Source organism: Rhipicephalus sanguineus, chromosome 7 (genome assembly GCF_013339695.2).
Source record: "Rhipicephalus sanguineus isolate Rsan-2018 chromosome 7, BIME_Rsan_1.4, whole genome shotgun sequence".
NCBI lineage: Eukaryota > Metazoa > Arthropoda > Arachnida > Ixodida > Ixodidae > Rhipicephalus > Rhipicephalus sanguineus.
In genome coordinates, this window is record NC_051182.1 from 143,875,229 (window position 1) to 143,898,184 (window position 22,956).

Below are 22,956 nucleotides of genomic sequence, written 5' to 3' on the forward strand. Positions count from 1 at the left end.
ACTTTAGCGAAAACTGCTAGAAAGTACGCTTGTGAGATTCTGGTTTCTTGAAATAATTGGAGGAAACTTGCGTTCATGAAGGAAGGAAAAAAAACTACCGCAGAGCGTCACATGACTCCGCCAGCCTCGTCCCCTCCCGACCAGTGCTTCCTGGGTAGGATTAGGCATAGAGTTTCCTAAAATGACCTAGAGGGAACTCTGGCGCTGCGATCGTTCAGCCACCATGGGAATGATGAGTAGTACACGGATTTGCCTAGTCTTCGTGCTTGTGGGCTTCGAACGCACTTGTGGCTTTGTTTATTGCTACGTTTTGGTTTTCTTTCGGATAAAAGAATGGATCGTTGTGAACTTCGTGACCAGATTTGAATCGGTGAGCCTAAAGAAGTTAAAGTGGTGAAGTGAAACTGCTGATTTTTGCTGAACTTCGTTTTGCGACAAAGCGGACGCAGGCGACGCGGAGCCAAATGGAGCCGAAAGAACGAAGTTTAGACAAATCCGTGTACTACCCATGATTCCCATGCTGGCTGAAGCGCGATGCATTGCAGCTCCCATAGACACTAGCGCCAGAGTTCCCTCTAGTAAGTATTGTAGGAAACTCTATGGGATTAGGCCCCCGTAACCAAAGCGCGCCGTTCAGCGTTTTATGATTAGGCTTCACGATTGTCACGTGACGCTCCCTTCTTGCTTTCTGCTTCCTCCATGGCTGTGATCGACGAGCTACCGCAGGAAGGAAGGTCCCTGTAGTACAACTCGGTTGGAGCCTTGAAGACAAGACCACTTGCCCAAACGTTGGCTCCAGGGACACCACGAGTTCCAAGAATTTTCAACCTCTTCAACCTTTCATCTTCCACTGAACTGCCTTATTCACATAAAAAATGCAGGTGCACTGTACAAAGTACCACAAACTGAAAGTGTGCGGCACACACTGAGCAAGCCTTCTTTCGCAACAAGATGTGAAACAAAATTATTGTAGCTCAGCACGGAACATTCACCCGTCTTGGCAAAGGCATGACAGATTCCACTTTCAGCAAGTATCCGATTCAGTATGAAACAAACTATAGTAGCTCAGCACAGAACATGCACCTGTCTTTGTAAAGGCATGACAGATTCCACTTCCAGTAAGTATAGAAATGATTCCATATGTAACAAACTATTGTACGACAGCATGGAACATCCACCTGTCTTGGCAAAGGCATATGACAGATTCCACCTGCAGTATCAGTGTGATTCGACCATAGTTAAGTGCGAACGAATTCTATTTCAATGGTAAGCTTGGATTCTTGCCTTGGCAAAGGCAGTGTATGTGGTAGAGAAGCTGGAGTTCTGACAGCAGGGTCCAATTTGAAATGTCATGTAAAAACGCAGTGCTTTGCACATTCCCAAGTTATGGCGTACAAAGCACAAGTGAGGGCCCCTGTATAGGGACACTACAGAGAATAAGTTTCCCGTATTCGTAAACTGAAATTTTACGACCCCAAAAGTACCACTTTTACCAAGAGAATAAGCTTAGCAAGGGAGAAAAGGCGCGAAAATAAAGTCTACGTGGTGACGAAACCTGGAAGTTCCCACACTAGTTCATCACAACATCAGAGTTTGACAGTGTATGCTAGGGCCTACGTTAATTTACGCTGTGTTCAAGAAATCCAATGTCTTACCAAACATGCGGAAAAAATGCGCAAGACCGAAATATGCGACATCAAACTGGTTACACTACTGCAGTTTCAACGCGAAATTCAAAAACGAAACTGACCATTTCCCTTTCTAATTGCCCTATAGGCGATGCGCAAAGCGCCGACGACGCCATCTGCCGCCACGGCTCGGAAGCGCTGAGGGGTCCCGGCGAGCAGTGTTCCCGCGAGCGTCTACGCGAGTGCACGGATGGATGTGTTTTCGTCGCGACTTAACGACTCTGTAGGGCCTCAGCGATGTCGAAAAATAACTGCTGCGTTGTCGGCTGCTCAAACACACACAAAAAATCGCAGGAACGCACTTCTACAGGTTTCCGGTGCTATTTCATGAGCGAGAGCGACGGCGGCGGTGGACTGCGGCTGTACGACGTAGAAAGTAAGCAATCGCGCTTTGTTTACGGCAGTGTTAGAACGATTACCGTATTTTTAGGGGCGAAGCTCCTTAAGGCGGCGCCTGTTCGTCCCTCGTAGTCGTAGTGCGTAACCAGTCTTACGCTTTGACCTCCAAGGTGGTGCCGGTGGGAGATTTTTCCTGTGCGTTGTTGAACAATAAAAAATTCGCAGCGTTAGCTAAAAGCCGACTTCTTCTGTGTCTTATTCCCATTAGCAGCCATTCTTTACCTCCAAGGTAGTGCCTGGTGAGATTTCTCCTGTGCGTGATTAAACAATAAAAATTTTGTTCAAAACGCCGTTGATTGATGAAATAAAGCAACGAAAGACGCCAGTTGTTTTCTAAAAGCAAAACGAAAGAACGCCACGTTTCTAAAGCAAAACGAAAAGACGCCAGCTGCTTAACGAAAGACGCCAGATGTTTTCTAAAGCAATGGTTTTCTAAACAATGAAAATTCACAACGTACATGTAAAATTAAAGTGAGCTGCAAGTCGTCATAACTCATCGAACCTTTAGTATAAACGCGCCCGATCTCACGTCGGTGATGATGTACTGGGCAGAATTCACGGAAGATTCACGGTTTACCGATGAACCTTCGCCCACTCATCATTCACTCCGTGGATATGCTGTGATTTTTATTTCTCCATTTATGTCGCTACGTATTCAGCGAACGCTACTACGTTTACACTTTTGTCGCCTCGCCTGCATTGTAGACGCTACAATGCACATGAGGTTGTTATTAGTGATAAGACGCGATGCCTAGGCCCTCTTGAAAAACGAATGGCGCGAAGCGCAATACCAGAGAATGTGGGGAAGGTGACGACTCCTTTATAAAAGCGCCGTGTGCTGGACAAAATCACAGGTGTGCTGGACGAAATCGGCTGCATTTTACCCATTGATCGCACTGGAATACGATCATCGGTGTAGAATGTTCGCTGTGCGCCTCTGCACCGATTATGACAAGTGTATCGTTTATTTTTTCACAAGTTTATCGTGCTGGTTTCAAAGTTTTACCAACGCTGACCCTTCGCGTGGCCGCACCTGTGAAATCTATACGCCGGTGCGACAGCACTCCCTCAAAATCTACTATATAAACACATGGCACGTAAACGAAGCTACCGTGTCGAGAAAAACCGTTGGTTCACGCGTCAACGCATGCAGGCATTATTGATCGCGACGTTATAATGAAGGCGGTGTACTTACAATGAGCTCCACTTCGTAGGGGAGCTTGTTGACGCTTGTCTGTGGCAAACACTTGGCGCGTATGGTGACGTACATTGTCGTCCCACACAGCTGTGACATCGGACACGTGTCCACTATTATAAAGTGCGGCTCCTTTGCGCACACTATCGCCACAAAAGTAATTATCTGGGACGCGCACAAGCGGCAAATCACATGCGCGCAAATGAAGCGTCTGCTACGCGACCCACCAGCGGTTCCAACGGCCGCCGCTACGCGGCTTTCAGTGGCGCCCCTATGGGCGCTGCGCATCGCGGATAATGGCAAAATTCACGACTAGAGTTCTGAAGGAATAATTATACTGTCTAAACTGATTTACTGTTCCACTTGAGTGTCCCTTTAACAACCAGTCTGCAAATGCATCGACGTGTTCCGTGTTCACTTCAAGGACCCGAAATGAAATGACTCGGACCAAAAAAAGTCAAATTTAGCTTTATTATTTACATATGTACACATTTACATATATATATAGGCTGCTTTTTAATCAGCTACTTACACATTTAGATAATTTAAGTACATTATGAACACATTGCACCTCTCATTATTGAAATGGTAGATGTAGCAATGTCCTTGACGAGCAGACTTATGCACACACACACACACAACCTGCGACAGGCACAGGCCACAACAAAAGACTGGGCAGGCATTTCGAGAAAATGTCCTCGGCACCGGCTTTCGCATCACCTGGGTGCCCGAAGACTTGTTACCTTTGCGGGTTATCTTCGTTGCACCAACTCTGGCACCGCTCAAAGCAGGTACCCGCAAGACTTGCTTTACCTTTGCGGTAATCTTCGTTCCTGGAATGCAGCACTCCGGATCTTGCTGGCATCGCGTCTTCGTCACCCGACGGGCTCCATCTGGAAAATCTGCGCAAAGAGCAGTGGCAGCTGGATGACAAATTGGCGCTTCGGCAACACGGTCGACCGGCTTGCAGAACCCGATGCTTGACGAGCCTTAGGAGATGTGGAGAAGCCGGGCAGCCAGTGCCGACTTCCAAGACCCGCCTCCTTTTAAGAAAAACCATCTCCCGATCCTTGAGAGATCGACTGTACAGTGTTTGGCACTGCTGCTCCGGTTTCTAACAGTGCTCGAACTACTGCAATGGTATGAATGAACGCGTTGGTCTTTAAGAACTTCAGGGCTGGCGGATTCCAAAAACACCAGGCAGACCATCCGGTTCACGACATTCAGCTTTATGAAGCTGCGCTGCTGAATAGAATGGCTGCACGACGAGCTGATATTTGGCAAAAGCTAGCTATCCCGGCTTTCCTGTCTTGGCCAGGTTAAGGAAGAGCAGAGCTGCTTCCACTGCAACTATGTTTTCATGCGAACGAGCGTTGAATCACGGCATACAAGGTGCAGCAACAATTCCCGCCTGCTTCTGTGGCGGCTTCCAGCCTAGAACTACTTGAACAGCTCAGGACAACATTAAGGTAGCCAATGAAATCTCGGGAAACTGGCAGCAGCTAAGACCGCTGGCAAAGGCTCGGCTGGCTGTGTACCGGATATCCTCGGCGATCTGCTGGAGCCCGGTGCTGCTGAAGAGATGATCTGTGAAATTTCAGGACTGGCCCGGCGGTCGAAAGCAATTACCAGTTGTCGATGACTTGAACGCTGACCGGAACAAACCGGACACCGGTCGGAGTCGAAAATGGGTGAAGGGCGGTAGAGCCGGAGTCGCGCTTCCTCCGGAATTTTTCTAGGCCCCTTCCGGGGCGGAGTGGCATTTCTCGGTAGGCGATGTGGTAGTTGGAATTTTGCCCCTTCCCCAAATGCAGGGCCTCCGATGAGAACACGGCATTGGGTGGATGATGTGGCCCAAAAGAAAAAAAGTTCGTGAGGCACACAAAACGCCAGAGCATGATCAAAGAAGCCCCTGCAACTCGTTGACTCGCGGCTGGTGGTGGGAAACGCGCGCTTCTTCCCTGCGACTGCTTCGGAGAAAACACCCATCTTTCCTCCCCGCCCACGCGACGGCAGAAACACAACTGTCCGTAGCTGGAGGAGAGAAGAGAGACCACCTCCTCGTCTTCTTCCATCTGGGAAACCTCCGCACCAACGGCCCGCCCCAACCGACAGGCCCGTGCGTTGCTGACGGTTGCGGCGAGCGTAGGCACAGAAAGCGGGGACGAAATGCACTTATTTACAGTCTGCAACGCTGTGTGCTCACTCCCGGATGAACTTGCTCTCCCAGGGCCTTGCCGGAAAGAAGCACGAGATTTTTTTTTACACGCTACCCCTTTCCTCGGCAAAGGCGGTGGCTGAGTGAAAGAAGGTTGGCAGGTGGGGTAAAGGGGGTTGTTGAGAGCGAGGGTAAAGAGAAAAGGGCGCAGCCACCACCGTCGCCGCGGCAATCGCAGTGTCGGCAGCTCAGGCGGCAAGCACGGCTGCCAGGGACTCTTTGCAGTCGACGCTGGCGCCGTCCTCGGCCAGGGTCACGTTTAGCTCGGCCAGGAACGCGAGCACGTCCTCGCGGTCGGCGAAGCCCAACGTGCGTTCAATATACTCTACCGGCAAAACCGGGCGGTATCTAAAACAAGACAGGACGAGAGCAGTTAGCACACAAGGAGACGCGTAAGAGAAAGAGCTCGAAGTTTATAAGCTGTAAGGTTTCACCCAGCAAGCCGGCTCCACGTATCGAAGCTATGTGGATTTGGTGCAGAATGAAAGCTATATGCAAGTATACTACCCGAGAAATACCAGACTTTGTCAAAGCAACGATTTATTGTCGCTGCGCACCTCCTTAACACTTTGAAAGGTTAGTCTCGATCAAACTACACTCAAACCTCATTATAACGAAGTTGCATCTGACATGAAAATAACTTCATTATACAGATGAACACCTTTAAGAGAGGCATGCACCGGGTAGTAGTTCATGTCCCTTATATAGGATCTGCCTCATAAGCAGGGTACAGAGTTCTCATTTTCCAATCAAACCATATTGATATGTAGGCACACTATGTGTCTTATACCCAATTGTCTTTTACATCAGTGCCTCTTATAAAGGCATTCAACTGTATCTGAAAGTTCGTTATAAATGTATATTCGTAACACTATAACAAGACTATTCATGCACTTTGTTATAACCCGATGATTCCATATATCCGTTTTCATTATATCAAGGTTTGAGTGTATGGTTGAAATCTCCTGCTGCATCTACAGAAGCCTAACCGCAATCTAACAAAAGTGTAGAGACTAGTCAAGCATAATTTTAATTGACACAGGCTAACTAAACCTAAAATTGAAAGGGGCCATGCCAATCATTCCAGGAGCGGCCAGCGTTACTAACCAAAACATATCAGCCAATACAAAAGGTGCATTACGACATTGCCAATCTTGGTGTACAACTTTCTTTGCTTCACAGCATTCAGTACGCGGAGTCAGCATAATGGGTCCTTATCTAGACAACAGGCAACACAACCTTATATGGCGCAAGGTTGTGTGCTATGTAGTAAACCGTTCCTTCCAGAGGGTGAAGGGGGGTTCATACTCACCGCAGTTGGCTGGTGAATCGGACCGAGCAAGCCTACAAGATCAACTGTTACATCCGCAACATGTACCCAATAAACTGCGCTGTACCGTTCATGTTTTGTGCAGTGAAACGAGGTGCTCTTACAGTGCAAGATTGCAGTGGGTATTCAGGCTTGGAGTTTCGACAGTTATGTACAGGTAAGTTGCTGTGCATAGCAGTGAAGACAGCAATGGCGTGACTGAATTTTCAGCGATTCATTAAAAGTAATGACAGCATGTAACTTAGTTTTTCTTCTGTGGCCACGAGCGATGGCATGTGCCCTGTTCTGAGAACTGGCTCACTGGACCGAAGTCTACCGCCAAAAAAGCTTATTCCTGGAACTGGGAACTGAACAGATTCAATTCTGAAATGTCCACATGACAAAAGTGTCCCAACAACAGCGCCCCTATGAACTGCACAAAGAAAACCCCTTATAAAGCACCAATAAAATTAGCTGCAATACTGTTAATGCCGATGTCGTAGACAACAGTTTTACACAACCCACACACACACAACGCATAGCAGGTCACGTTAGTGTACCGATGAACTCGTGCTGCATTTACTATGTCAAAGTATTACACAATTTTGCCAAAAGAAGGTGCGGCCATGCAAACAACGATGCTATAGCCCAGACGTAACACTAATACAAATGCATGCACATACGGAAGACTTAATGTCATCGCAAATTCGGGCTACCCAGGCACGCTTGCTTTACGACTTGAGTGCATGAAAACTAGAGCTGTGCGAATAGCAAAATTTTGGGTGCGAAGCGAATTCGAATAATAAAGATTGAGTGCGAATCGAATCGAATAATTTCGAATAATTTTCGAATATTTCTCAAACATTTTTAGAATAATTCGAAGTGAAATTACAGAAAAAGTTGCAGAGAATCCCTAAGTATGTTCTTGTGAGATAGCAACATGAAAGTGTTTCTTTTCGCGAGGTTGATGAAGCGCTGGTGGGGTCATATTTCATAGTTGTCTTTCTTATCAAGAATGAGGCAATGTAGAGGCCGAATTGTATTTATGTACATGATTTGGTGCAACCAAAGTGTTGCCGACAACACTTTACATGTGATAGGCAGAGATGCCATTTCCTCAGCCTCTCCTTCTCTTCAACTTCTGTGGAAGGCCAACTGATGTGGCAGACAAGGGTGTGCTCCCTTCAAGTTCGGAGTTCCAAATCTGCCTCGTAGACGTCGATATATAAGAACACCTGAAATTTTGGATGCTAAAAAGCTTTGGCGTCCGGACTTCCTGCCCAAATTTCAGGTCCAAAACAGCATTAATTGAGCCCCCAACTCTGCCGCATCTTTCATCTCCATATTGGAACCAGCGTTTTCTTGAGTTAATACATTTGCGACCGTAGCAGAGCTTGAAAGGCAGCTTTGCCGCAATACGGGGGTGTGATGAGGTGAAGCATATTGAAAATCTAGGGACCACTTCCAATCAAACGTTGACTGTCTCTTGCCTAAGTTCGACCGTAACGGAGCTTGAAAGGCAGCTTTACCGCAATACGGGGGTGTGAGGAGGTGAAGCATATTGAAAATCTAGGGACCACTTTCAATCAGACGTTCTCTCTTGCCTAAGTTCGACCGTAACGGAGCTTGAAAGGCAGTTTTGCCGCAATACAGGGGTGTGATGAGGTGAAGCATATTAAAAATCTAGGGACCACTTCCAACCGGACTTTGTCTCTTGGTTAAGTTCGACCGTAACGGAGCTTGAAAGGCAGCTTTGCCGCAATACGAGAGTGTAATGAGGTGAAGCATACTGAAAATCTGAAGGGGTCACTTTCAATCGGATGTTGACTGCATTTGTCTTTGGGAAGTTCGAATAGTTCGAATAGTAAAATTTCAGTGCGAATCGAATCGAATAGCAAACAGTATTCGAAAAATATTCGAAATTTCGAATATTCGCACACCCCTAATGAAAACCTTTGCATTGCATTGACAAGCTTCTTTGAATTAGCTCACAGCACAATACAGTGCATCACAAAGTTGCAGTGAACGCATCTATAGTGACCTTGCTCATAGGACTTGCATGCTTTGCTATCACACGCCTTTGAAAGAAGAAGCGTCAGGACATTATGAATATCAGGCAACACGAACACTGCTGCGGTATTAGCAAAAGCTGGTCAAGAGCTAGTCCTAACAATTCACAAAACAAGGCTTCAAATAGTGCACTAGGTAAGTTAGCAGTAGTTATAAAAAGCAGCCAACGCAATAATTTTTGTGCAAGTTTGGTTCGGTCTCGAGAAAAAAAAAAAGACGGAAAAAGGAAAAATAAAAGAACTTAAGCACGTACATGCAAGTTACGCTTTTGTGCTGTTTTAGTGGTGCAAGGTGCCATTAGTGCAGCAACACACCAGAGAGGAAACATCCTTTTACAAGCAATCCACAATGACAAACAGGTTCCTTCACTGATGCAGCAGTATAAGTTTGTATGCACAAGTGAGAACCTGTTGCCAGTAAGCATCTAACTTGGCTGAAAGCAGAGCTCATCATGCAGCCATGACGTTTTCCTGAAGCTGATCAGACATCGGCTAGCTTGAGACCTTGCCATGCCACTGTCAATATGAGAGACAATCTTCTTGAGACTACTGAGCCAAATTCTTGTGCAACGCACTACTTCGTCTACCGCAATGTGCATTCGCTGCAGTTCCTAACATTGCCACGACCCTCGTCGCAGTGCTCAATGGTAAGTCACCAGTCGGGCAACTAACCGCACGAAAAACAAACAAGTGAACAGAACATTTCCGTCGTGAGAGATAGACCCTATCTTGAAACTCCAAACCAGCACTTGTCCCTGGGCAACATGTTATCTAAAGATCTTACCCAAAACTAGCTATGAAATACAGAAAGCAGAGCTAGGTTGCGATAGTCACCCCTAACAAGCCCTTCACGATTCCTTTTTAGATTACGGAAAATGTGTAACAGCTACAGCGTGTGAAGCATGCAATTTGGTGAAGGCTCCTTTTTTTTTTTTTGACGTTTTAAGGTTGCAGCTGACCTAGCTATGATTACTTGTCATTTTTTTTTTCATTGCCATACGCAGTTAAAGTGTATGCTACCTTTGACTGAAGTTTACAGTTGAAAGTCGCCGCTTGCATCTGTGTTCCTTTGTCTTGGTTATCAGTGCACTGAGACTATTCACCAATAGTCTTATCTAAACAGAGGATAAGGGTTGATCAGGGTGTCCAGGAGTTGTGATGAGGGTGTTGGGGGAAGGAGAGAGTACTCACGCCTTGACCATGGCCTTGAGCGCATTGCGGCGCTCCCGCACCGCGAACCAATCCATCAGGTAGCCCGACATCTTGGGCGGCCGCTCATACAGCTTGAAAAACCGCGCATAGTTACCCAGGCTCCACGCGTGGCACACTGCCAACGCATGTCTCACCACTTCGTCAGTCTTCTCCGATGAGCTCAGGTGCGCCAGGATAGTCTTCAGCTCTGCGCGATAAGAGCGATTTTGCTATTTTGTTGAAAGACATGACAGTGTCGTCACTCACACACCTGACCCACACTTGGCCCCTAGGAGTTTACGTAGTATATGACCAATAAAAAGTGGTTAATACTTGTAGTACCGCTTCATGGTCAAAGTCTGCCAATACCAAAGAGGTCAAAATCGTCCGAACCGCTTCATGTCAGTTTCTGTGTCCTGTGTGCTTTTGCGGTTCCTTTTCCCAATCATGAATCACAAGCTGGCCTACACCTACACTCTTCCAAGTTACAAAGCGGAACACATGCAATTTGAAATAAAGGCAGGGATTCATACATAACTAGCACTTGCCTAGTAGCGACAGGGGGCCTCTAATAAATACCAGCGCTTCATAAAGACTCTAGGGGAAACACTCACCTAACGTGTTCCTGGCAAAGACGTTGTAGAGGATGCGGTAACCGAGAAACTCCAGCGGATTGCCACAGTGGAGGTCCTGGTACAGGGTTTTCAGCTGTGTCTGGCACTGGTTGAACTCCTCGTGGTCACCCTGCAATAACGAGAGAGGACATGTAGCCACATTAGCATGCATGGTCGAGGGGTCCACGGAATCCGAAAATCTGACCTTTTCGAGTGCTATGCGGGCGTGGGTCTCGTACACCTGCACAGTAAAAGGGTCCCGCACGCACTGGACCGTCAGGTCCTGCCGGATGGACTTGAGCTGGTCGCAGGCGTAGTGGTAGTCCTGCTTCCGCAGCCACTGCTCCTTGACCATGTCCAGCGACTCCCGGAGGACCTCCACGGGTCGGATGGTCGACGGGTCGGGAGCCTGAGCGGTACAGAAGAGGTGGAAAAATTGAGAAACAGAAAAACAACCACAACAGGTGAGAAGACCTATAGATATTTCTCCCCTAGGAGGACTATGGCAAGCTGGTCGGCAAGGGGATTGTAGAACTGCGGGGCACGAGATAAAAGGACATGTTCTACGTTTGCGTACGTGGATAGACAAATGGGACATGAAGGGTTGGAGCGGTAGTGATAAAGGTGTGCTAGAGTAGTCAGTGTTGAGTTGAATGGTTCTGATTCGTACAAGGTGTACTCTACAGGGCATTAGCTTGAAAACAAGGTTGGGAGCACAAGGCGGCCTGCTTGGACATGCGCACGCTCGAACTCACACTTCCGCTCACTGCTACATCCAGTGAGTCTGGCCTGGGACTTTGAGCAGTAAAGGCATTTTTCTAGTGGGTGCCTCCGTGTTCTCCCTGAGGGCTCCGGCCGAAAACCGGCTCCGAGCCTACGACTCGTGCAAATCTGCGCAACCCTCAAATGGCACCCGGAAGTCTGAGCCTCTAGAAAAGAAATCTGCATCCACAAGTAGCAAGACACTTACGGAGGTTAGCCTGAGGTACTGCTTCTCGAGGTCCTGGCAGGTGCCCACGACGGGGAACGACTCCCAGTCCAGGTCGCCGTCCCCGTCGCCAGAGGAAGGCCCCAGGCTGGGTCCCGCGTTGATGCTCAGCACCAGCGAGAAGGGCCGCTTCTTCTTGCCTGCAGAGATCTCGGACTGAAAGCGCGCCGCACGCTTCTGGAGCTTCTCCGTCGTCGCCATGTCCTCCTCCACCTGAAACTGAATCCTGGGAAAGAAAAACCAAAAGAAAAAGGTCGTTCAGGTTCAGTGGCCGTGAGAACACAGTTATAAAACGCAAACATTCGCTGCAGCTTAGCAATGACAATGACGACTGCTTAGCAATTCGGACCAACAAAGTGCAATTATAAATGCTACAAGAGCGTGCAAGGCAGCAAGCACGTATTTGCACAAATTCGTGCACTTATAATTCCCACTGGAGCTGGATGATTGGTGCAGCCCGTTTATATATCTAGGTCATTCATCCTCTGCTGCTGACCTCAATCTCAGCCCTAGGCCAACTTTTATCGGCAAGCTTCATACACCCGCATCGCGAATCTTTCAAGAGAAGGCAGGCACGTACACTCATGTGCAAAACTTCCAACAAGGCTCACATTTGTTGCTGCTGTTGCTGCAGCAGCTTCTTCTGCTTCTTATTGGCCTTGCGGTTGCCCTGGCCAGACTTCTTTTTGCCACCGTTGGCGTTGCTGTTGTTGCCCCCGTGAGTGTAGGACGAGACGCTGGAGTTGAGAGCCTTTTTGGACGTGCGAGTTACCTCTGGGCTCGGGCTGGACTCCATGGAGCTGCTGCAACACCAGAGAGCAGACACACACAGAATAATTCAAATCAACAGTGCCAAATGATATGTACAACGAATACCACATAGGAATGTGCGAAACTTTAGTAGTGATATTAACTAGGGGTGTGCGAATATTCGAAGTTTCGAATATTTTTCGAATAGTGTTTGCTATTCGATTCGATTCGCACTGAAATTTTACTATTCGAACTATTCGAACTTCCCAAAAACAAATGCAGTCAACGTCCGGTTGAATATGACCCCTTCAGATTTTCAAATGCTTCACCTCATTACACTCTCGTATTGCGGCAAAGCTGCCTTTTAAGCTCCGTTACGGTCGAACTTAGCCAAGACACAGTCAACGTCCAATTAGAAGTGGTCCCTAAATTTTCAATATGCTTCACCTAATCACACCCCCGTATTGCGGCAAAGTTGCCTTTCAAGCTCCGTTACGGTCGAACTTGGGCAAGAGACAGTCAACGTCTGATTGGAAGTGGTCCCTAGATTTTCAATATGCTTCACTTCCTCACACCCCCGTATTGCGGCAAAGCTGCCTTTCAAGCTCCGCTACGGTCGCAAATGTACTAACTCTAGAAAACGCTGGTTCCAATATGAAGATGAAAGATGTGGCAGAGTTGGGGGCTCATTTAATGCTGTTTTGGACCTGAAATTTGGGCAGGAAGTCCGAAAAATCGGACGCCGAAGCTTTTTAGCATCCAAAATTTCAGATGTTCTTATATATCGACGTCTACGAGACAGATTTGGAACTCCGGACTTGAAGGGAGCACACCCTTGTCCGCCACATCAGTTGGGCTTCCACAGAAGTTGAAAGAGGAGGAGAGGCTGAGGAAATTGCATCTCTGCCTATCACGTGTAAAGTGTTGTTGGCAACACTTTGGTTGCACCAAATCATGTACATAAATACAATTCAGCCTCTACATTGCCTCACTCTTGATAAAAAAGACAACTATGAAATATGACCCCACCAGCGCTTCATCAACCTAGCGAAAGCGAAAAGAAACGCTTTCATGTTGCAATCTCACAAGAACATACTTAGGGATTCTCTGCACCTTTTTCTGTAATTTCACTTCGAATTATTCGAAAAATTTTTGAGAAATATTCGAAAATTATTTGAAATTATTCGATTCGATTCGCACTCAATCTTTATTATTCGAATTCGCTTCGCACCCAAAATTTTGCTATTCGCACAGCTCTAATATTAACCCGTTGTGCAACAGCGGAACACATATGTCCCACTTTTCCGTCTGCAGGAAAAAAATCTGCAGGTCTGCAGGTTGCAATTAGTGCAACGATTAGTCACTTATATCATACCCTAAGTCTTCATACTCTCGAGGAAAAATCTTTTACCACACTTTCGAAGCGCAGAAGTAGTGTCACAGTGACGTTAAATTTCAATCAATTTTTCGTGATAGCTTCTGAATTTTTTTTCTTCTTCCAGACGGAATGAACCTACCAATGAAATACCAGATAATTTCCTCTTTTTCTGGTTTTTCAGAGAGGTGAATTTAGCTTCCAGTCATCACGTGTTTTTGTAAATTTGCGGAATAACTTGATAGATAAATGCATCGAAACAATCCCCTACGATACTGCCACGCTCATTCCTCAGCGCAACTGTGGATATTGGTGCGCAGAAACATTTTTCTTGATACAGTAGAATCTCGATGATACGATCACGGCTAATACGAATTTCGGGATGATACGAATTTTTCTGTGGTCCCGGCCAAGGCCCATTAATTTACAACGTGCTTGAGTACGGTTGTTACGAACTGATTTTTGACCCGCGTCGTTTGATACGAATAAACGCCGCCCCACCCAACGCAACGTTGGCCCCACCGACGGCCGCGGAAGATAGCAGCGTGCACTTACGGCGCTGGAATGCGTGCGGCGCCGCCGGTTTGGCACGTTGCCAGCGCCGCCGGTGAGCAGCGCGCGACAGCCTCCAAGATCTGCGTGTATCGGAGGCCGGAGTGTGCCTTTTGCTTTCTCTTGAAGATTACAGATGGCGCTGGCCACGTTTTTTTTTTTTTTCTTGGTGCGGAGGCAGGCCGGCAGGCGGAGACGGTAGAGGCACGGCCCGCGGGAGCTTCTTTCTTCTATGCGTGCCGTCGGACGGAGTGGTTGTCGTTGCTGTGCTCGAGCCCGCGTTCTTGCTTTGTTGTGATTGTGCCTTTTTGCCGAGTGGCAGCAAGCTATGTCTCGCAAGCGGAAAGCCCTCTCCTTTAAGGAGAAACTGGACATTCTTCGAAAGGTCGATGAGGATCCCAAAAGAAAACGCACGGAGTTGGCTAAGGAGCTAGGCCTCGCAACGTCGACATTAAGCACAATTGTTGGACAGCGGGACTCAATAATGAAGAATGTGCTTTCATTCAACGTCAACGCGAGGCAAGCGAAGACAGCCCAACACGTGAAGCTTGAAGAAGCTCTTCTGACCTGGTTTAAGGAGGTTACTGCAGCTGGTGTGAACATCGATGGCAAAGTGTTGCGTGAGAAAGCCGACGAGATCGCACTTGCTCTGCGCATCGACGGATTTCAGGCCTCAGGTGGGTGGCTGCACCGTTTCAAGACGAGACACGGTCTCGTTTACAAAAGCGTCTGTGGGGAAGCGAAGAAGGCTGACGAGACCGTTGTTAGCGACTGGCTCGCGAAGCTGCAGTCACTCATCTCTGGGTATGAGCCTCGTGATGTTTTTAACGCAGACGAGGCTGGCCTGTTTTTTAACCTTCAGCCTGAGAAGAGCCTTTGCTTAAAAGGCGAAGCGTGCCAAGAAGGCAAGAAAAGCAAAGAGCGAATAACGGTGCTTTTGTGCTGTAACGCCGACGGGTCGGAGAAACTTAAGCTGACGGTAATTGGCAAATCCCAAAAGCCTCGGTGTTTCAAGCGCGAGAGCCATTTGCCGTGCGTCTATCGCGCAAACAAAAAGGCGTGGATGACGGCGGCCCTGTTCGAAGAATTTCTGTCGCTCCTTGACAGAAGGATGGCCTGCAAGAATCGGAAGATTGTTTTGATTCTTGACCAGTGCGCCGCCCACCCGAGGCAAGTAACGCTTCAAAACGTCAAACTGATCTTTTTGCCCGCGAACACGACGACGCACCTGCAACCGCTTGACGCTGGAATAATAAAAAACCTCAAGCATCATTTCAAGGGCCTTCTTGTGCGCCGCCTACTTGCCAATATTGACAGAAAACACGAAGGCGACCTGCGGATAAGCCTCCTGGACGCCATCCATTTTATCGCTATGGCTTGGGATCGAGTAACGCCGACTACCATAGCAAACTGCTTTGCGAAATGCGGCTTCTTCAGGAGTTCCGAAGAGGTGCCCTCAGAGCAGGAAGAGCCAATTGAGGGTTGGGAACTGCTTGATGCTGGGTGTACAGCTGAAGACTTCTGCACGGCGGATGACAACCTCGCCACTTGTGGTGCGCGCACGGTGGAGGATATTGTTGAGGAGGCCACATGCGAGGTTGCCGATTCCAGCGATGATGGCGACAACATAGACGAGGGCGATGGTGAAGGACTACCACCGGCGGCTGAAACGCTGCACGCGCTCGACGTCCTGAGGCGTGCTATGGCCGCTGATGAAATCAGCGACGACACGTGCACGCGTTTTTACGGATTTCAAAGAAGTCTGCTGAGTGACTTCGCGAAAAAAAAGAAGCAGAAAGACATTAGAGATTTTTTCTGCAAGAAATAAATGTTTTTTTATGTGTTCCTAAAAATGAGTTTGCCTCTGACTGTTAATTTAGCTAGTTTTACATGTGTTTCGGTGATACGAATTTCGGCTAATACGAATATTTTTCGTGACCCCGCGGGATTCGTATCATCGAGATTCTACTGTATATACCTCTTGAAAAGTAGGCACACATTCAGGGACAACAGCTGTACTCGACAATTTCAACAGCCAAAGCAAGGACTGGCAAATGGACAAAACAATGGTTGGTGCATGCGGTGGAGTAAGCTTTACAGGAACAGATAACAGCGCTATGACGGCTCACAAGAGGCGCAGGTGGTCTACTGCTGGAATGAGATCCTCACAACTTTCCTCAGCACACCTTGAGGAGCGATACTCTGTGCCACTTGCTTCGGCCGGTCCATCCCAAATAACCCTTGATGCAATCTCGAGATGTTGTGGGACAGTGTTTTCCCACATTTTGAAAACACTCCCACAAGTCAGTGGGACATACATGTCCCACCTTTTTTTTCTTCAGTAAACTAATGGCTTGATTTTGATGAAATTTCTTTAATACTATTTCTTTGTAGCTTATATGAATATACCACAGCCAGTTTTTATATGATCGTGTCAAAAATATAGGCAAACCCACAAAGGGTTAAGACACTTTACGCACAGAATATTTTTAAACTTCAAGAGAAAGCTTGGAGATATATACAGTAGAATCTCGATGATACGATCACGGCTAATACGAATTTCGGGATGATACGAATTTTTCTGTGGTCCCGGCCAAGGCCCATTAATTTACAACGTGCTTGAGTACGGTTGTTACGAACTGATTTTTGACCCGCGTCGTTTGATACGAATAAACGCCGCCCCACCCAACGCAACGTTGGCCCCACCGACGGCCGCGGAAGATAGCAGCGTGCACTTACGGCGCTGGAATGCGTGCGGCGCCGCCGGTTTGGCACGTTGCCAGCGCCGCCGGTGAGCAGCGCGCGACAGCCTCCAAGATCTGCGTGTATCGGAGGCCGGAGTGTGCCTTTTGCTTTCTCTTGAAGATTACAGATGGCGCTGGCCACGTTTTTTTTTTTTCTTGGTGCGGAGGCAGGCCGGCAGGCGGAGACGCCGGAGAGGGAGAGGCACGGCCCGCGGGAGCTTCTTTCTTCTATGCGTGCCGTCGGACAGAGTGGTTGTGGTTGCTGTGCTCGAGCCCGCGTTCTTGCTTTGTTGTGATGGTGCCTTTTTTGCCGAGTGGCAGCAAGCTATGTCTCGCAAGCGGAAAGCCCTCTCCTTTAAGGAGAAACTGGACATTCTTCGAAAGGTCGATGAGGATCCCAAAAGAAAACGCACGGAGTTGGCTAAGGAGCTAGGCCTCGCAACGTCGACATTAAGCACAATTGTTGGACAGCGGGACTCAATAATGAAGAATGTGCTTTCATTTAACGTCAACGCGAGGCAAGCGAAGACAGCCCAACACGTGAAGCTTGAAGAAGCTCTTCTGACCTGGTTTAAGGAGGTTACTGCAGCTGGTGTGAACATCGATGGCAAAGTGTTGCGTGAGAAAGCCGACGAGATCGCACTTGCTCTGCGCATCGACGGATTTCAGGCCTCAGGTGGGTGGCTGCACCGTTTCAAGACGAGACACGGTCTCGTTTACAAAAGCGTCTGTGGGGAAGCGAAGAAGGCTGACGAGACCGTTGTTAGCGACTGGCTCGCGAAGCTGCAGTCACTCATCTCTGGGTATGAGCCTCGTGATGTTTTTAACGCAGACGAGGCTGGCCTGTTTTTTAACCTTCAGCCTGAGAAGAGCCTTTGCTTAAAAGGCGAAGCGTGCCAAGGAGGCAAGAAAGCAAAGAGCGAATAACGGTGCTTTTGTGCTGTAACGCCGACGGGTCGGAGAAACTTAAGCTGACGGTAATTGGCAAATCCCAAAAGCCTCGGTGTTTCAAGCGCGAGAGCCATTTGCCGTGCGTCTATCGCGCAAACAAAAAGGCGTGGATGACGGCGGCCCTGTTCGAAGAATTTCTGTCGCTCCTTGACAGAAGGATGGCCTGCAAGAATCGGAAGATTGTTTTGATTCTTGACCAGTGCGCCGCCCACCCGAGGCAAGTAACGCTCCAAAACGTCAAACTGATCTTTTTGCCCGCAAACACGACGACGCACCTGCAACCGCTTGACGCTGGAATAATAAAAAACCTCAAGCATCATTTCAAGGGCCTTCTTGTGCGCCGCCTACTTGCCAATATTGACAGAAAACACGAAGGAGACCTGCGAATAAGCCTCCTGGACGCCATCCATTTTATCGCTATGGCTTGGGATCGAGTAACGCCGACTACCATAGCAAACTGCTTTGCGAAATGCGGCTTCTTCAGGAGTTCCGAAGAGGTGCCCTCAGAGCAGGAAAAGCCAATTGAGGGTTGGGAACTGCTTGATGCTGGGTGTACAGCTGAAGACTTCTGCACGGCGGATGACAACCTCGCCACTTGTGGTGCGCGCACGGTGGAAGATATTGTTGAGGAGGCCACATGCGAGGTTGCCGATTCCAGCGATGATGGCGACAACATAGACGAGGGCGATGGTGAAGGACCACCACCGGCGGCTGAAACGCTGCACGCGCTCGACGTCCTGAGGCGTGCTATGGCCGCTGAGGAAATCAGCGACGACACGTGCACGCGTTTTTACGGATTTCAAAGAAGTCTGCTGAGTGACTTCGCGAAAAAAAAGAAGCAGAAAGACATTAGAGATTTTTTCTGCAAGAAATAAATGTTTTTTTTATGTGTTCCTAAAAATGAGTTTGCCTCTGACTTTTAATATAGCTAGTTTTACATGTGTTTCGGTGATACGAATTTCGGCTAATACGAATATTTTTCGTGACCCCGCGGGATTCGTATCATCGAGATTCTACTGTAGCATGTCATGTGCACCACATCTGCGTTTTATTGTTGCCTACTGTTGCGATAAACTTCACTTTTTTTCACGAGGGACAGCTTTGCATCGTGTAATAACAGGCTCCATGAAGGCGTAATTGGAGAGTTAGAAGAAAATTGAGCTGAAGGCACGACTCTTTCCCCTCTGAGCTCTAACCGCAGTGCCCACTCAGATGGATTCCGCAAGAACCTGTCCTCGCAAATTGTAAAGACTGCAGTTAAGAAAGAAGGGCACACCAGCTTCACACGCAGCCCATCAAGTCATATCCACTTCCAGTCGAGACAATGCTCGCCAAAATTACCTCGAACGCCTCTTCTTCCGACGATCCCTCGGAGCCACGTGTGTTGGGGCAGGGCTGCGCGACCGCGGCGACCACGACCTGGACCTGGAGCGCGAACGAGACCGAGACCGCGGAGACCTGCGCGACGAAGAACCTCGACCCCAGTCGCCGCCCCGGCGACCTCCACCGCCACTCTTGAGCGGAATGTAACCCGGCGGAGAGTCTCCTCCGCTTCCTCCGGCGGGAGAGGCCGAGGAGGCGAGCCTGCCACCCGTGGCACCACCTGCGGGCGTCGTCTGGGGTCCCAGCCGGCCGGCCATCAAACCGCCGAGCCGCCGACCCAAGCCCATGCCGGGCTTGGACGATGGGCTAGACAGCTTGGAAGAGGCCACACCCAGTGGCGACAGGCCGACACCTGTGCCACCGCCAACTTTATTATTTGCGCTGTCTATGCCCGAAACACCGATCGCCGCACCCGGCCCGGACTTCTGCTGCTCCTGTTGCAAACGCTCGCTGTGGATGCTGTGAGAAGATGCAAAAAACATTATGTTAGTACAGTGCTCATGGAAAGAAGCCCATCCTAGGGCTGGATATTGCAAGTACTCTTGTTTTTTTTTAATCCAGTTGATGCGGCATTACCGCTTTTTACACATAACACCAGATTCACAGCAACATGACACTGACCTCTCTCACGGACCTGTACAAGTGGCACATTTCTACCTCAATACTTCTCCATTGGGCTAAATTCTGTGAGCTTAGTACCTTGCCGAAAAAAAGGTCACTGCATGACGCTGATTACACAGCTCACCTCGAGTAAAAGTACAAAAATTAAAAAAAAAATTACAAGCAAAGCAACAGGAGGTGAACTCCTAACTAGCAGCCATCCCACCAGTTCTCACAATTTTCAGTTGTGATACAGATCACCCTTATTCCAATAGATCCACATACAACCTACCTTCACGTATAACAGACCATTACCCCCACATCTGTACAGTGCTCCGGATTCCAAAGCAATGTCAAAACTCCTAGTACAGTCGAACCCGTTTATAACGAACTCGAAAGTGTCGCGAAAAGTGGTCGTTATATCAGTAGTTCGTTGTATATGGACTCGCCCTTAAAACGTGCGCTTAGCGGCCAAGCCGTTTTTTTTTTCTTTGTGCAATTTTATTAAAGTGTTTACAACCCCTTCGGTGATAAGCTAAGCCTTTTCGCGTCGTGAAGCGACGCCCGCTGCGTGCTCACGAGTGAATTAACCGCCTTTGCAATGAGCTGACACCGTTGCACCGAAGCGCGGTACCGCGACGTGGAGACGATCATCCCTGGCTAGTTGCGTGCAGCGCGTCGCCTACTCGGGTCGCGGAGTCACTGCCGGGCCGCTTGCTGTATGCCGTATGCGCGCGTTTGTACGTTCTTCGTGCTTGCTTCACTCCGGACCGTGCACGGGTGCGGCGACTAGCCTCTTCGTTCAACGCGGCGAAAACAAGCATTTTCCAAGCAACGCGCACTCAACGTCTCCGCGATTCTCTCGCGGCCCTGCACGACGATGCGCGGCACACTTGAGTTGTCACCTAGTCAAACACGCAGTATACGCTCGCTGTCAGTGCATCGACGTTTCTCGGTGCCCGCGCCGCTCAACAACAGCGAGCTATACTTTCGTTTCTACAAAGCGACGCGCACTTTAAAGCGGTCTCGCACGACGCGGCGGCGAACTTGCGAATGGCAGCATGGCTACCGCCGTCAATCCGCAGTGTACGGCGCACGCCACACGCGCAGCCGAGCAGATATCTACAGATGGCTGTGTTGGCACGTTGATCGACGGCCGCCACCTCACCTTCGCTCTTTTCTGATGCTTATCCGCGAAAGCATCGCCGCAATTGCGCGGAAGTCGTAACCACCGATCGACCGGTCTCTGCCGTTACCGAAAAGACGGACGACTTTTCGCGGCACATTGTGGCGTCGACGAGTTTAGGGACGCAGTGAACCCTTTTGCGATGGAAAGTTATCGCGGTTATGCCTTCTTGCGTTCCAAGGCATTGTTTGGTTCATCGCAGGCGGTCGTAGCTGCAGAGAACGGCGTCAGGAAAGGTTACCGTGCGAAAGCTGACCGCAAAGCTTCATGCTGCCTACTATTTTTTTTTCCCCCCTCACTGCCATTCTACCACTGAAGAAACGCCTGGAAAGTGAGCGACCTCGCTCGCAGCGTCCGAAATCTGCGTGCGGTGCTCGCTGATCAGGGTATCTTAGTCACGAGTAAACTGGAGTGGGGCACGCGCGAGCGCGCGCCCCTGTCGCGCTTTAGAAGGCATGTTTTAACTTTTTTTCGCTTCGTATGCGCCATATTTTTACCGCGAGCGTGTCTGAAGTGTTCGTTGTAAAAGTAGGAGGCTTTGAAAAATGTTCGCTATATCTGGACGTAGCTTCAATGGTTAGCATAGGAAAATCGTAAGTGCACCCAAATATGGTCGTTATAACCGATAGATCGTTATAAGTGGGTTCGACTGTATAACAACCGGTATGTACAACTGCACAACATAACCTGATGCTTCCCGTTATGAATCAGGCCATTAAAGGTAATGTTGGCTTTGATGCAAGTGCTCGAGCCGAAATTGCACCGATACGACATGAACTGAACACTGTGGACATAAAATATGTGCATTACTTAGCCCTAAACTAAACTACACATCTACATGCCCGAGTTACAAAATTGGTAAGTACCTGGGCAGCGGCTCATTGTCCCAGTCAATGGACCACATGGCACCGTCACGGTACATCTTGGTCAGCTTGCCTTTGAGCACAATCTCCACTTGGTCACGGTCCAGCTCGGACTTGCACTTGCCAAATGCACGCATGGCGTACCGCCTGCGGGGAGGGGGGCAAAGCTGCTGTCATTCTCTCTTCAAGTGCAATGCCTCAGCATGACGCTCTTGCTCGCAAGAAATTGCAAACATCAGTGCCCGACAAAGGAGCAACGAACAACTTACTTGAGGCTTTCAGGCCAGTCCCCACCATGTGGAGTCAGGTTGGCCCTGGAAAAGACAGCGGCAGTGCACGACTTAGTCCCGACACATGCACGTGCCTAACAATACAATTTGTAGTATGATGCGGATTTCAACTTACATGCAGTCCTCGAGGCGCTGAGTGGCATCGGCGGCGGACCGCTGATTGTTGCCCTGCGCCATGCGCTGTTGCTGGAAGGCGTTGGCGCGGTTGCCACCCCGCCCGCCAAACTTGCCGCGCTTGGGCAGGCTAAACCGGACACCGCCCGAACCAGGAGCCTCTGGAAGAAGGACAGTGCAAAAGCAAAAGGTTCAGTGGCTTTTCCGAATTCAGACAGCAACAATGATCCGCCAAGTTCCATGGCCAATAGCTGGTGGCCACGTCTGCACCACAGCAGCTCCTCCCTCAAAGTCGCCGTAAATTTTTCATTCTTTTTTATTTTGCAGGGACCGTCGGCCAATTGGGCTGTTACCCGAGTGGAGTACAAATCTGACAAAACCAATCATTGCTTACACAGAGTAGCAATGTATAGATGATACATAGAATTTGAAACCACTATGAGGCATTATACATAACTTGTACAAAATATGACATAA

The 22,956-nt window shown here is 48.8% G+C and overlaps 1 protein-coding gene across 2 annotated transcripts in view; it reads right to left on the reverse strand.

Moving 5' to 3' along the window:
- Nucleotides 1–3,732: 3,732 nt before the first annotated feature.
- Nucleotides 3,733–22,956, reverse strand: part of LOC119400138 (leukocyte receptor cluster member 8) — a 36,043-nt gene continuing 16,819 nt past the window's right edge. Inside the window, exons 5-14 of one of the 2 annotated variants that reach the window (XM_037667117.2) lie at nucleotides 22,481–22,640; nucleotides 22,345–22,389; nucleotides 22,079–22,222; nucleotides 19,385–19,885; nucleotides 12,283–12,471; nucleotides 11,654–11,897; nucleotides 10,889–11,092; nucleotides 10,684–10,813; nucleotides 10,070–10,277; nucleotides 3,733–5,848 (exon numbers count right to left, since the gene is read on the reverse strand). In XM_037667117.2, coding sequence (XP_037523045.1) covers nucleotides 5,689–5,848; nucleotides 10,070–10,277; nucleotides 10,684–10,813; nucleotides 10,889–11,092; nucleotides 11,654–11,897; nucleotides 12,283–12,471; nucleotides 19,385–19,885; nucleotides 22,079–22,222; nucleotides 22,345–22,389; nucleotides 22,481–22,640 — 1,985 coding nt within the window. In that variant the 3' untranslated portion in view covers nucleotides 3,733–5,688. Of the gene's footprint in view, nucleotides 5,849–10,069; nucleotides 10,278–10,683; nucleotides 10,814–10,888; nucleotides 11,093–11,653; nucleotides 11,898–12,282; nucleotides 12,475–19,384; nucleotides 19,886–22,078; nucleotides 22,223–22,344; nucleotides 22,390–22,480; nucleotides 22,641–22,956 lie in introns of both variants that reach the window. The other variant, XM_037667116.2, reaches the window with a different exon arrangement.